Here is a 15,716-nt window from a genome sequence, read left to right as displayed (position 1 = left end):
ATTTATCACTGCTCTCACAATTTCATATCAGAAGGTGTAAGCCAAAGCTGGAATTAGTTACAAAGAGAAAAAATATTGTCATTCATTTGGTCATAAACCCTTTAGTTATTTTCCTACTTGCAAGGGACAAAATCACTCTAAAGGAAATTTCCTCATACTTTCAGAACCAGTACTGCATCTGCTTTGTGCCTCACCACAAGAAATCCACATTGCCCACATTCCAGTACACATCCATGAAAGAACTGCAACCAGATGAAAAAAAAAAAAACCAACAACAAAACAATCAACACATTTCCTACTAAGCTAAGGTATCCTAAAATTTAGGATAACTACATGCAACTTACAATTTAAGTCTAACTCCTTTTTCAAATCTAAGTGTTTCATGAAATAATTGGAGCAATCTATTACAGATTCCCTATACTGTCAATGTTGGCTTCACTTGACAGCCTAATATTAAATGATTCTCTTAAAAAAAAAAAAGGAAAAAAAGAGGAAACATTCAATTTCCTTGCCTGCTTTAGTACCACTTCACAAATATCACTGGTAACTCTCTATTTTCTCTGCATCACACTCAAAGGTTTTTACCATCTTTAGCTACTCATGGACATGTTCAAAGATCTATAAGGTCAGTCTTCTATTTGTTACATTTGTTTGATTGTGTATTTGGTAATTTAAAATGTATGTCCCATTCAATTTTGTCCTGCAGTTTTGCATACTGCTCCCATCAACTTAGTAAGTCTATAGCTGGACACCTTCCTCAAAGGCAAGTTGTAGCATACAAGGTACCTTCTTGTAACACCACTCAAGGTTAATAGATCTGTTAAAAATAACTAATGCTGTGATGCCATATGTGTTTTCCTATTATCCACATTCCCGTTCCAGGATAAAGTCACACCTTTCTCTAGATTAAACTCTACAGTTTTTGGTTTGACTCGAAGATGCTTGTATTCACCTCTACATCACCACACTTCTTTTAGTCACTCTATATTTTCCCCTCAGATCCATATCCTTATTTTTTATATCAGAAATAAAGTATTTGTTGGTTTGAGGCTATACATAAAATATCATTAATAATTTTGGCTTTTTACCTTTTAATCCATCTGTATAGTTCCATTTCCTACATTTTAGGAAGAGTAGCTGTGATTTAATTTTTGGCAGCTCTCTTTATTCCCATCACTCTTGGCCACAGGAACAGTTGATTTTGCTGACCATTCCTACTCAGCTATTCCTCATAGGATACCAAGTAAGCCTCAGGTTTTTTTGATCAGCTTGTAGTACTTTGCCTGACACTTTGCTCTAGCTGGACACAGAAACTCAGAAACCTCTAATTCCTTCTGCTTAAGTCATAATTCTTCCCTGTGCAGGAATCTGTACAACATGGTAAGAAAAGTTACACAGCAAAAAGACAGGACTTGATTCAAAAAGTTGTTTTTAGTCCTATGCTCCTGGTTCCAGTTTCCTACAGTTGTTGCAAAATGTGAAATTTGTAAAAATTTTCTTAAGAAAGGATGTTCTTTGGTGTTTCATCTTTGTATACTTTCAAGCCTAATCAACAATAAATGAGATTCAATCTATGAAATGGATAGCAGGTAACAAGCAAGTTCACAGTGAGGTCTTTGTGTTAGAAAGACTAATTACTAGACTGTAGAATTGCCTTGTTAACATTTAGGGCTTGATATGTTTCAATGATCTCAGACCCCAGCAGAGGCCAGCAAAGCTTGGGAAGAAGGACACATCCCTGAGGGCACACCAAGAATGCAAATTTGATGGGCCACAACAACATTCTGCAGGACCACCAAGACAAAGAGTAAACTAATAAAGACAACTCAGCAATAGTGTGGAATCAGCTCCAACTGGACAAAAGGCAATTCTGGCAGGGAGAGACTATGATCACAGCCCACTGATTTAAAAAATCACTGACCCAGAATACGAGAAAGGCTGAGCATGTGAACCGGTTATCATGAGAAGTGAGAAATTCATTAACCAATAGAAAGTAGAATACTAATCAACAAACAAACAAACAAAGAAGAATATGTCAACAAAGCGGAAAATGTAGAAATAATAATTTGAGTTTGAGGATGAAGTAGCAAAAATGGAGGAAGTTACACACAACAAGATCCAAGTACATGCTGAAGACTGTCTCCCAGAATGTAACAAACAAGAAAAAGGTGAATTTAAGATGTGAAGACAGAAGAATGTTTATTGATGAGCTCTACTTCTAAATGCTTATAGAAAACATTCTATCATACACTTCAAATTAAAACATTTTGAACTGTTAGCTGGGAAGATATAAACCAAAGAAATTTATATATGAAGATCTGTTTTTAACCAGCTTTATTTCCATATGAGAAAAGCAGCAGGGGAAAATATAAAGAAAAAAAATTAGAAATTAAACAACAGTTCTTGATGAATCAATTTGGAAATCAATTGTTACTTGAATAGATGGTTTGTTTGGGTTTTTAAATATTTTTTCTAGCAAATAATAATCCAGGATTAGCAAATATTAGATACTTACAGAGTAAAATATTGCTCCATACATCCACCTTGATCACCAGCAGCAGCAAGCCTTTTTTCTTCTACAGTTAGATATGGTTTCAGTGTAACATCAAAGTTTCTCCCTTTAAGAGCAGACTTAATAGTGCAAGACACTTCAATTATTTTGTCCAGCATTGTGGAGTTTTGTTCCATTCTTTAAAGTGAAGTATGTAAAAATACCAATAAAAAAAATCACTGAACTCAACCAAGGTTGCCTGCCAAGAGTGAGGTCTACTCTAAAAAAAAGAAAATCTCACAAAGTAACAGGATATGCACTCCCTTGCTGTTTTAACTTCCAGAAACAAATACCATATGCAAATTTCAAAGGTCATTTCCCTCCAAAAACAACTCTTATCAGAGCCTCAATGAACAATGGGGAAATCAAATGCATTTCAGTACTTCATAATATAATTTACTGTACAGTACAAAAGTATTTTCATGTTTTGATCATTAAGAAGTTTAAGGAAATTTCAATCTTTTAATAAAAATCCTCTAAATAGAAATAAATGTAAACATAAATGTATGCTTTGCAGTCACACTAGGGTTCATGTTTCTATACTCATTAGTTATGCTGAGGTGACACTTCCTCAATACACAATCCTAGACAAATAATTTCTTTATCACTTACTTCCACTTGCCAGGGGCTTAGGAAAATGCAAGCAACCCTCAGCTGCATCAATACCTTTGCCTCTACCTGTGAAAACTTTGAGAGACTTTACCCTTACAGAGCTAGGTACACATCATAGATGATTGAAATATAAACTTGATTACTTCAGGAGCAACACCAGGTTTAAATAAACCTAATCTGATAGTTGACAAATTATGTGGTGTCGGATCTCAGGATCTCAGTCCTGAGGTGCTGAGCCACCGAGACTCTCGGGAGTCCTGGGATGTTGCCAGAAGTGTCTGGTGGCTGCACTTTGACCCTACACAGGAGACGACAAGGATGAGGGCTTCACCGGGGTGAATGGTGAAGGGATTAGTTAATTAGAGAGTGAGACACAGGGTTTAGGATTTATGTACAGGGGGGTTTAGAGAAGTAAGATGGAGGAATTGGGGTGTGTCCTGTCCTTCTTCTTCTTCTTCTTCTCCTCCATCTTCTTTGGTGATGGTGGCACCTTTGGATTGGTTATTACTGAGAGTGCACCGAGTAATAAGAATAAATGGTATTAGGGAAAAATGATAAATATTGTACACGTAACAATGGGTATAAAGATAGGTGGCTGCCCCGGAGGGCAGACAGTGTGCTCATGGCTGACTGCTGAGCAGATCTCTGTTCGGCTGAAAGAAAATCTTTTAGATAAACAATTAATAAACATAAAAACCGAAAGAAGAACTGAAGCCTCTTCTCGTCCTTCGATACGCGGGCTGCCCCAAGGCCACCTCGGGCCTTTCCAGGCCCCTCAAACAGCCGAGTTAACCCGACAATGTGGAACTATATGAAGCACAAAAGTAATGATCCCAACAACAGCAGATGAAAAAAGACCAAACTTTTGGCAGAGTATCGATATGTAGTCTCAGCCATTTTCCCTAGCAGTAGGAAGAGTTAAAATCACTCTCCAAGAGTGATTAAAAGACAAACCCTAGAAAAACAGGAAGATTCCCACCTACCTGCCTAATGATGTATTCTAAGAACCCTATGAGACTTCATTGAATTCCCAAGCAAAATCTAGTGTCTTAACATCTACTTCAATTTAGGCCTACAGTTCTCAAAAGTTGCAAGCTGAAAGCACTGTTATAGACAACAATTAGAAATATTATACTCATATGAAATATTAAGTATGTGCTATGAAATATGATCTTTAGTACTTGTATAACATCTACCATAAAAGGCAACAAGTCAATTATTAATGTATTAAAAAATCAGTTCCCAGCTGCCTTTGTAATCTTTAGCACCACAGGCTTGCATTCCTAAGTATTACAATTTGAAAGCTAAAGTAGTATAAATTAGAAATGCAAACTCATCACCTAACTTTCACAGCAGGAATCACACATGACAGATTTGCAATGACACAACATGACGGACATAACAAAACACATCCAAAATATGCTCTCCTTGAAACATTGGTTGAATGTTAAGCAGAAGTAGTTGGTTTCTAACTTTCTTCTATGTTTTTATATTTTTTACTTGTAGCATTTAAGATATACACTATTTTTTCTTTCTACATGAAAATACTGCTTTCCTTATACCTTTGTACCATTTATAGATACAATAAGGGTATGAGTATGGTAGGACCAGTGACAGACCTACCAGTTTGGACTAAACTTCTAGGTGTTTCTACCAGAAAGAAACAAAAACCACCAGCTAATCTTTTCTAGTTCTCATGCTCTTTCTTGTGGCCTCTATTCTTCTGCCATTAAAAAAGGAATAAGCCACATCTTTACAATTGCCCCAAAATAAAAGAGTATGGTGGGTGTAGTGGTGTGGTAAGTATATGGAGTGTAAGGAACAAAAAAAAAAAGACAAAAAACAACCTTAGATCTTGACAGTCGCAAGATTATGCTTTAAAAGCCTGGCATCCTATGCCACAAAACACTTTGATCACCTTACTCTGCATGTTGATTATGGCAAAGAAGCATCCAAAAGAAAAATTCTGAATATGCCATACTAATGTCAGTAGACACTTGGTCACTTAAACTGGCATCTTGCTGAGATTAAGCCTAAGATTACAGATTCCAATGCACAGTATTACCCACTTCTACAGAAAAATAAAGGTAGACATAACTGTAAATCACTGAGGTTTAAACAGCTATGTCAGCAATAAATCTGGGCCTCTGTCTCAGTTACTTTGCCTTCCCACAGGAACTATGACAAACTTGCAGTTATACTAAAATATTAATCCAGAATCTGTGGCATTTGTCACTGCATTGCCATGTTCCTAACTATTACTAAGCAAACACTTGGTCCACTCTGGTAAAATACACATTTATTTTCTATCGGTTTTAGCAACACTGTAAGATTAAATCCACAGATTTTCAAGTTTTGCTACAGTTCTGACATGCCAGTTACTGACAAAAGTCACCCACTAGTCATGAGCCTTCATAGTAATTAAGCAGAAGATTCATGAGTATCAAAACTGCAACTGAAGCCCAACTAGCAATGCAACAATAACCTCGGGAACAGCTGTAATCCCCTCAAGGAAAGGAGAGTGAATTCTAAACAAACAAACCCTGGTGAGACAGAAGATCTTCACATATAAATATAGCACTATAGCACTGTAAGGAAAGATTTAGGAAGTGGTAAACAAATCCACTACTGGGGAGGAAGCAAGCTTCACCAGTTTTGGTATTATGGAATAAAGCTCTTATAGAACAGAAGCTACAGAAGTCTCATTGCATTGAGTTTTAACAATGCATTTCTTGTTTCAAGTTTTCCACCCACTGTATAATTTCAGTTACATAGTACCAATTGCACTGTTCTTGCATTCAAGAGACTTCAGTTGGCAGGACATACTTTTAGCCAGAGCAAAATAATTTTTTTTTTGGCCTTCAATATGAAATTCAAAATACTGTGGATGTTACCAAGTTTGAAGCAGAAAATACACATTTACAGAGCAGTGTAACCTTTACTCTTGGCACCTAAGCAGCAATGAAATCCTAGGGAACATCCCACATTTCGTGAAAAAATTAATTTTTTTCTTGACATTTTACTGTACTGCAAATTGCTTAAAATAAATTGGTTTATTCTAGGTCATACTATTGTGTGAACTGCAAACAAGTTTGAATTTAACATTTAAAGAGAAACTGCAAATTAATTTCAGACCCATAAAACACAGAAGCTTAACTGGTAGCAAATACATGTTGCAATTTGAGTTAATTTTGTTGATTTAGGGTTTTCTTTTAGCAGGAAAGTCAGAAATCTGAGTTTCACTGTGTTTTGGTCTATGCCATAAACTGTTTGAACGACATCTTGTGGTGCTGTTCAGTACTACCATTCTTTTCCATTATAGCATTATATTTACTTCTAATTCACAACACAGAATTCAACTACTACTTCAAGAAAGCCTTGAATCATATGGCTATGATGTAGCTGTTCTATGGTTTAAAGAGAAATAGAGGTAAGAATTTACTTCTTTTTCAGCCACCCCTGATTTTTCAATCTGAAAAAGAAGCACATTATGCAAAAAGCAAACTAAATAGTTTTAAAGGATAGACTAGAGATGTGAGGGAAACCAGGATGATTGTAGTATCCTGTAAGGGTGAGAGCCACAGAGAACAAAACCAGTTATAGTCTGATCAGAAGCATAATTTAACTAGTTTAATTGTTAACTTTGCCACTAATTTCTCAAAGCACTTGCAATCTGGATGTTTAGTTACACTCTTTCTGTCCCATTGAGGAAACAGGAAAGTGTAAAATTAAAAATTAAATAAAGCATCTCCCAGTTCTCTGTTGTGAATGGATACAACCTGAGCAACACTTGAGCAACTCAGTGCATCAACACCTGTTAAGTTGCTGCTACCACCATCATCAATGCAGATATGTAAACCATCTATATTTCAAAAGCTCTAACCAGATTGCAGCTAGTATAACAAAGCAGTTTGAAATCCCTTCTGGGTCGGACTGTGATTTGAGCTAACATTATCTGCTGTCAGTACAATAGTTAAAGATGCTTTCACCTAGCAACAAGAAATGTTGTCTGAAAGGATGAAAAGATTCAGTCTTGCAACTGCACTGCATATAACCATTTCTGATAGTACTCACACCACCAATATGGCAGGAAAACTTCTGCCAGAGAGAAATCTTCCTCAGTGGAAGACAGTTTTCTGAAGGCTGAAAGAATGTAATCAGAAGTGGTGCTGCCACTTAAAAGGCTGAGTCAACTTAGAGCCTTTCTTGAGGCTAGTGCTCAGAATTTGCAGACATTTATAGATCTCTTTGCAGCCTTTGATAGTTGTGAAGAGATTATAAGTGAGAAACAGTATCACAGAATAATCTCAGCTGGAAGGGACCCACAAGGATCATTGAGTCCAACTCCTAGTGTTTCCAGCTTTCCCAAAAATATCGAGAAAAGGCTTTGAAAGATACCACCACAGAGGTGGTGCTGCCAGAACCTACTCAGTGCTAGTATATTTACGTATATGTCCAGGTTTCGGAAACACTGTTTAACAGCATTACAAGGCTGCTCATCTTCTGGCAGAACGTGAAAACCATTCTAGCTTCCTCCAAGTACCAAAACTATAACAGGGTGGGCACAAACAAGAACAGCCTTCAAAAAAAGCAGAACTAAAACTGTGGAATTTCAGCCTTGTAAGACCTGTAGATATGTCTATTTAATACCATTCAGGATGCAGATCAAAGCAAACGTCTAACACAAATAAATGACAAAGCATTAAATATGCAGAAACCACAGTGAAGACCTTAAAATTGTAAAACTTGCCTTTCGGAGCAAATAAAAAAGACACAAAAATATAGTGACTGCATTACAGAGAGCCACAGCAAATCAACAATTCATTGCTTGCATCCTCATGTGCCAAGTGCATGGCAATAAGAACATATTCACTGTGTGGCACTTCCCATCAGATTTGACAGATTTCAGTTGGAGAAATGTTCTGCAATAGCATGCCCACATTTGTACACTGCATTTAGCTCCTATTCTTGTACTGACTAGAGGGTTCAGATTTTATCTTGTAGACTTACCAGTTCATCCAAACCACTCATCTTTGCTGGGTTATACATCCTACCAAAACTGGCATACAACCATATTGGTGGGCACAGGGCCATTTTAACAGATGGAGAAAGAAAGTAGTTGTGCCAGTGAGCTAGTGCATGCATCAAGTTTGAATATTAGAGCTGGAGTCTCCTCCAAGAATTTCACAAAACAGCAATCTATGTACAATCTCTCCATGACTGGTTGAACAGAATATGCCAAGACAAAACTAGATCAATTTAAGACTCCAAGAACACCACTGGCAGCTGTTGAAAGCAAGTTTTTAGCTCCAATGGGTTTGGAAAAGTCTTCTGCACAGAGAATTGGGGAATGAGTATCTTAATGAAATCACCACCTTCAGCTCTCTGCAAAACAGGCTTGCAAATCTCTGCAAAGAAAAATGAGTTTGCAGGACTGCTGAGTTTTCTGACGAATGGCTCAACAAAACATGTAAGCCAGACCTGCAACAAAAAAAATCTAATAAATTACAAACGTATTTTGCTTGGCAGAGATAGTTTAAAGATGCAAATCAGTAAAGTTGAAAATATGTGCTATAAATTTTGCCATCTGCTTCAATACTGCACCTAGCAATTGACATCTACGGATGTTACTCCTATGGTTCACCTCTTAAGTTGTTACATTTTATCAGCTAAAGCAACAACTAGTTTTATTGCTGAAATTGTACCACTTCCAAGTACCAAATATTATTATATTCTAATTTTACATGTGGTAAGTTTTGTTTAAAATGCAATTAATATAGATGAAAATCCTCTGTCCACCTGCAATTAGATGTAGGCAGTTATAGCTGTACCCAAATATATGCAATTAACAGGGATTCTGTGTTTCTAAGTACCTCTCCAGGTACTACTCTTACATGTTGGAAGGTGGTTAGAATTTTCATTCCTCCACTCAGAGCAATAATAATGTAATAAAGCACAATGTAACTATAAAAATATTCTATTAACTTAGATGATGTGAATCACATAATATTTCTTTAGACTAAACAGGAGATTTTGAGATTCCAGCTAGGCAGTGTTTACTGCATGGAGTCCATCAATCTAGAACCAGGAGAAATAGCTTGAGGCCCATATGCTGGATTCAGATTGTACGAAGATTCACATAACCTATCAGCTCTTACAAATTTTCTGCTGAAAATTTCTGTTATGGACAGAGACTTCTCTGGAGACTGTTTCCATTACTCTGGGGACCAGAATCTGACCCTTTCTCTACTTTTTGAAACATGTGAGACATGGGAATATCTAGAATATTTCAGTTCACAGACAAGTGTCAAACTGCCAATTTGGACACACAAATACATTCTTAAAACATAAATACACTTTTTTTTTATAAAGGAATACCATACATGTCATTTCATGTGACAAGTGTGAAAGAGGAAGAGAGGAAAGAGAGCAAAAGGCATCTCCAGTCATGCAACAGGGCCCTTTTCACACAAGAATGTTGAGATTGACTCATCTCAGGTATGTAAGATCTTTCAATTATTTAGTTATTGAGATGCTTAACAGAATGAACACAAAAAATTCCATTCTCCGAACACCAGATCTACTTCATTCATCTAACTAACCAAAAGGCTTTAACAGCACTACATACCAAAACCACAAGTTCTATTTGCCTCTTTAGTCAGGATTAAATACACAAGGAAAAGGTAGCACCACTGTAATACATTTGTTATGAAATCTCTTATTCAAGAACAGTTTTAGTTTAGTAAGCAACAGTAAGAAATCAGTTCCTGATATACATGTTGTAACACTACAGAGAGATTAGAAAACCCTCCTCCTTACCGTCTCTCTTTTGTCCTGAACATGCAGTCATCTCACAGAAGCAGACCAAAATTTTATTTTTATGTTTTCTATTTTCTTTCACTGCAGTGGACACATACAGTGTATTATGCAATGAGAAACAATGCTTGCACATGGTGCATGCAACATAATGCACCTTGCTTATATTAAGATAAAAGATCATGAAATAAACAGTTATTTTTAATAATCTTCTAAGAGTAAAACTTCGAATTTTGTCAGGATAAAGATGTCACCAGGTCAGAAATTTTGATCAACTAAGATATCTTCAATACCAATGGCACACGTTTGAACCAAGCTACAACACAAGCATGTACCAAAAATACTATATTCAGTAATTGATTTGAAATTACATTTTTAATTGAAAGTTAGTGGACAGATCATTGAATGCTAAAGGTAAAAAACACAGCTTTAGCAGGAGAATGACACATAGACTTTTACACCAAGGGATATTCAGATGATGTTTTAGATGATATGAACTTCAGCAGAGTAGTCCTACTGAAATGTGAGTAAAAAACCAGGACAAATTTTATATTAGACCAACTGCGGATTTCAGATTTAAGTGTACCAATACTGATTTGTGCCTCTGTGTGAGCTCCTAAGGATCAGGATCAAAAACAACTTATCCTAACAACTTCATTATTTTCTTAACCATTTTGGCCTACTTCTTCATGACAAACAGGGGAAAACGAAGATAAAAGACTGGAACTTTTTCAATGAAGTGCTTACAATACTATCTTGATACTTATACATCAACTACATTATATTATTCTGATTGACTGGCAACAGGCAAGCACAGGGCTCTGGTCTAACATCACTGCACTAATGTTCTGGGCCATAACTATATATGTATCCCTCTGCTGACAGGGAGTATTTCTTGTATCATCAGTAGACCCAAGGATGAATTCCACTTCCTCAGCAACAAAAACGTTTGCCAAGCACTGAAAAAACACAATAATATCAGACATGAGTACCTCAGCAATAATGAGAGACAATCTAGAGAGATGAGCAAACAACCTTTAAAAAACTCTAACAGTAATTTTCATTTAACCCTAAACCCACACATTCATGCAAAAGATGCAAAGACACATCTTGCACTTCCCTGTATTCTCTTGTATTGTCTTGTGATGAGCAGGTTTCGCACTATTACTAGAATGAACTATTAGAAATACAATGTATATGCTTGATGAATACTGCGTTTTCCAACTAGAGTGCCACTCAGCCTGCTTTTCTAACAATAACCCTCACTTGCAGTCCAGTAGGTTTTTCACACTACACAAATCACCCTCCCTGTACAGCATCTGCTCGTCAACTACCCAATCCTCAACTACTCAGAGCTTAACCTCGCAAGTGTTAAGCTGAAGTGAACTGCGTTAAGTGAATTGTGGATAACACCCTATTTCAGCAAGAATTTGCTTGTCAGCTACAAAACACCACAGACAGCAATGTCTGTTTTTCTCTCAAGTCATTCCTTTAGAGAATTACATTCCTGTAAGGGTAAGAGCAAGTCTAGAGGAGCAATTAATTAATCTGGCACGCTCACATAGCACAAGCTGCTGGTTTTTCCATACACATGTAGAAAACATCTCAGGACCACACAGAGCTGTATTTCCCTATGATCACTGGGGAGCCTCGGGTAGAATCACTCACTTCAGCTTCTGCATTTAATAAAACAGAGAACTATACTCTATCTGCAAAACAGTTCAATGTTTATGAGTTATTTAGAAAATTATGGCCATGTTCAATGAACAGGATACCCTCCACCCCGTGGTAAAAAGAAAGTAGCAAAATAATAGTTTGGAAATAAAGTGCCAAGTTGTTTCTACAGAAGGGGATAAGGAAAGAAGGGTGCAAACAATGTAAATCAGCTAAAACACACAGATCCGCAGAAGCACATTTATACTAGAGCAGAGAAAATTTGAACTGGAATAAAAAAGTGAAGTATTTAGCAAAATAGAAAGGGAAAAAGAAATGAGACTCATCTGGCAAACTGAGGAGGCCCATCAGCTACTGTCTTATAGAGCTAAGCATTAAGAGTGTCTGCAGGTTCATGTTTTCGTGATTTACTCTGCTGTGGCTCACAAATAAACACATCAGTCGAGGTTTCCAGAGCATAGATGTTCTCTTTGTGCAGAACAATCAAACTGAAGACGTAGCAATTGATTTTCTAATGTACATGAGACCTTAAGTTTATGGTGCTTTTTATTGGTTGCTCTTGGAATAGATTTCCAATTTGTTGTAGAATACAATTCCAGCTTAGCAAACCTTTTGATCCTTTCATTTGGACATTCTTCCTCTCCAATCCACTTTTACTTTAAGGAGCTGAAAGCTTTCTGTACCAGTGCACTTGGTTGGGTTTTTTTTACCTTCTCCATTTCCTCATTTTGACTTCTGACCAAGAGACTGTTAACACTGTTAACACCCACTTCGAGCTGGCCACCTCGCACTGATCCACCACATTTCCAGCCATAACTATCACAAACACTCCTTTTTACAAACACTTTTTTTACATATACACATTTGAAGGCAAAATTAGGACAATTCCACAGCGGTTAGCTGCCGAAACAGAGGAGAATCGATAAGCAGTTTTTCGAACAAACCAAAAGAAACACTTTACAGATAACCCACTATCTATGCACACTTTAAACGCAAGCAAGCGAACTTTTCCGCGGAGTCTCGACGGGAGTCAAGCGGGAGGCGCGGCTTCCCGGCCAGGGCCCCGGGAACTGTCCCTGCCCGTGGGATGCCCAGCCCCGCCCGCCCGCGAGCCCCCTTACTTCTTGGTGTCGCTGCTGAAGAGCCCGAAGGCCGCAGGAGCCGAGGGGGTCACGGTGGGAGCCGCCTCCTGCGCCAGCTCGGGCGCCGCCTCTCCGCCCTGCTCGCTGTAAGAGAGCCCGTTGCCGGACATGGTGGTGCCCCTGCTGAAGCGGCTGCTCGCCCGCCCCGCCAAAGTTTCCGTGGCGGCACCCGCGGCGCTGCCGGCCCGGCGCTCTCCCCGGAAGCCGGGCGGTCACGCGGCGGGGGGCGGGGCGGCCCGGCCCGGACGTGCGGCCGGAGCCGCGGCCGCGGGGTCGGGGGAAGGGAAGGGCAGGGCTGGGCCGGGCCGGGCCGGGCCGGGTGGCGCCGCTGCGCCTCGACCTGCGCGGCCTCTGCCGGGCCCTTAGCAGGCAAAGCTTGGCCTAGGGCGTCGGCTCGCTTGCGGCTTCTAGGGACCGTGTTACGAATGCCAGTACTCCACGCTGACGGTAGAAGCAAGCTGCTTACATATGCGGCGCCAGAAGTATAAAAGGATAGTTAGAAGTCTTCTGAGGGAAGTTTCTCCTAATTCCTTTTTACAATTCTGTTTTCCTACGTCCATCTTTCCTATCTCCCTTAGTACTTCAGGAGTAATCTGTGTTCATTAGAGCAGCCTTCAGTCCATCTCCTGACATATGCTAGTAGAGTGCAACCTTTTCCTCCTTAGAACAGACCCGATTTCCAAAAGGTTACCTGTTCACAATCAATACTTTTTATCTTGCAGAGAAGAAAAAAAAAAAAAGGCAGGGGGAGGGGAGTCTCATATTTCTCTGAAGCAGTTTTTTACTTGCTTGCTTTTCAGCAACTTGTACTTTTCTGATTGAAACTGAGGCATTACCAAGCAAATTTTTTTTAAAATTTATATTTTTATTTAACCCTTTTTATAAAAGGATTTACCAGTAAAGGATTTGTTAAGAGTGTGGAGCTGCTATAAAGGTAGCTGTTCTCAATACCTGCCTTCTACAGGTGCCAATTTTTAATTTTTTTATGATCTCCCACAGCTTTTTTTTCCTGTGTAGCTCTGTTTTTCGAAAGTCATGGTTTAGATTGGGAAAGTGCCAGTGTGAATATTCTTGACTATCTCCATTTTGCCTATTGGTTTTTCAGACTTCTATTATTGTTCTGCCTTTTGCATTGTTTACAGTAGCAGTCATCATAGTTTTCTTCCCCTGTAGAGAGAAATACCTTATTATTACTACCATAAACCGTCACAGGAAATATTGGTACTCATTCTGTGGTTTGATTTGAGGCAGACACATCTCAGTCATACAGAGCCAGAGAGAATTCTACATTCTGATTTTTAAAGCATCAAAGACCAGAGTAGGCTTGTGGAGAATTTGATTTGAACCAGACAAAAATGGGCACCCACTTCTCTCTACAGAAGGATCTGAGAATTCCTGTCAGCAGTCCTTAGAAATTGTCTCTGTTTTTCAGACCGTGCCTATTTATTTCAAATTGTAACAGAGACGGCACTTGAACTTTGACTCCAAACATGGTTTTGTTTACATGAAGAGGTTGCTAGCTATGTCTTGTATTTGTGTGCCAGGCACATAGAGTGTAGGAAGGGGTCATCTATAGGAGGCCAAGTCAACAGTATGTAAGGTAGATCTATTCTAGTTTCATTTAAGACTGTCTACTTGTTCTCTCAGGCAAGAGGTTGCTTCTTTGTATAAATTCATAAAATAAGGCTTTATTAGCACTAAAAGCTCCTTAAGTACAATAAACTAGGGATTTTTTACCATGTATATCTACTACATAGTATTTACTATATGTACTACTTAAGTATTCTTAGAGTGAATGGAAAAATAAAACAATAGAGTTGTAGTATTTGTCAGAGTAATTCATGGGAGTACAAATGGCAAAAGTAGGACAAATGGCTATTGAAGTGGAAGAACATGAGACTGTGATATGAAAAGAGAAGGAAATCGTAATGCAGAGCTTCACTTAAATATTACCTGAAGATTTACTAAGTGTAATTGAAAATTCCTATCAGGAATGTTAGCTATGAGCTTTTGCTATCAGTTCTTGATCTAGTTTTAGCTTGAAATGCGCCACAACTGTTCAATGAATAGCCTTTTCCTGTGTAAATTATGTCTTCAAAATCACCCTGCAGTGATAAGGTACTTGCACATTGAATTTATATCTGTATGCAATTATTGTATGCAATTATTCTGTCAAAATTACAGAATCATGGAACACCAATTACTCCAGATCTAAATTCTCCACTTACATTCATTGGTTACAGTATTATATATTTCAAAGTTTTGTACAGCATAAGAAAATTAACAGACAGGGCTTGAAAGAGAGACCATAGAAGGCTTTTGCTTCTCAGTTTCCACTTAGCTTTTTTTTCTGAAACTATTTCACCTCCTTTATTCATACCATCTTTATAAATCTACTTACCTACTTTCTCGTACTTACATGGTTTCTTACTTTTCACTCACACAGAAGCTAACAACTATACAATATGTGGAGACATGCAAGCATGGACACAGCTTTTAGAAGTTAGTTGCACTGAGAAATAATTTCTAAGGCTCAGTGGAAAAGAGGATGTATTTTTATGGATAAACACATAAGCATTTTCATCAAAAGTCGTGCATATGTATGCTTTTGAGGGGAAAAAATTTACATTGCTCTACTAATTTTGTAGTTCCAACAAACATTAACTTTTCTAGGCTTTCTGAAACATTTACACAAGATACTTTGCAGTGTTTTTTAACAAAGTTATATATATTTGTGGCCACTGGACTGCCAGACGCTTATTGTGTGCCCTCTTGTGGCTCAGATTACTGGTATGTTATTTGTCATGAAAAGGACATGAGATGTATTGCAAATTATTTTTTAATTGTTGTTTGTCTCAGAATTCAAGTTCTGTATAAGAGAAATATCAAGCTACTAAAAGCTTTGCTCGTATTCTGTATGT

The 15,716-nt window shown here is 38.0% G+C and overlaps 1 protein-coding gene across 5 annotated transcripts in view; it reads right to left on the bottom strand.

Moving 5' to 3' along the window:
* AP3B1 (adaptor related protein complex 3 subunit beta 1) overlaps nucleotides 1–13,036 on the bottom strand; it is a 153,891-nt gene extending 140,855 nt beyond the window's left edge. For 2 of the 5 annotated variants that reach the window (XR_012577999.1, XM_074532248.1), the window contains exon 1: nucleotides 2,516–2,788. Coding sequence is in view for 4 of the 5 variants with exons in the window: in XM_074532248.1 (XP_074388349.1) it covers nucleotides 2,516–2,688 (173 nt within the window). In the remaining variant the exon portion in view is untranslated. Of the gene's footprint in view, nucleotides 1–2,515; nucleotides 2,789–12,774 lie in introns of those variants that run through there. The other 3 variants (XM_074532249.1, XM_014267994.3, XM_014267992.3) reach the window with 2 other exon arrangements.
* Between the last annotated feature and the right edge of the window lie 2,680 nt (nucleotides 13,037–15,716).

This window comes from Zonotrichia albicollis, chromosome Z (genome assembly GCF_047830755.1).
Source record: "Zonotrichia albicollis isolate bZonAlb1 chromosome Z, bZonAlb1.hap1, whole genome shotgun sequence".
Lineage (NCBI taxonomy): Eukaryota > Metazoa > Chordata > Aves > Passeriformes > Passerellidae > Zonotrichia > Zonotrichia albicollis.
The sequence above is the reverse complement of the archived record's forward strand: the minus strand, read 5'-3'. Positions and strand labels throughout refer to the sequence as shown.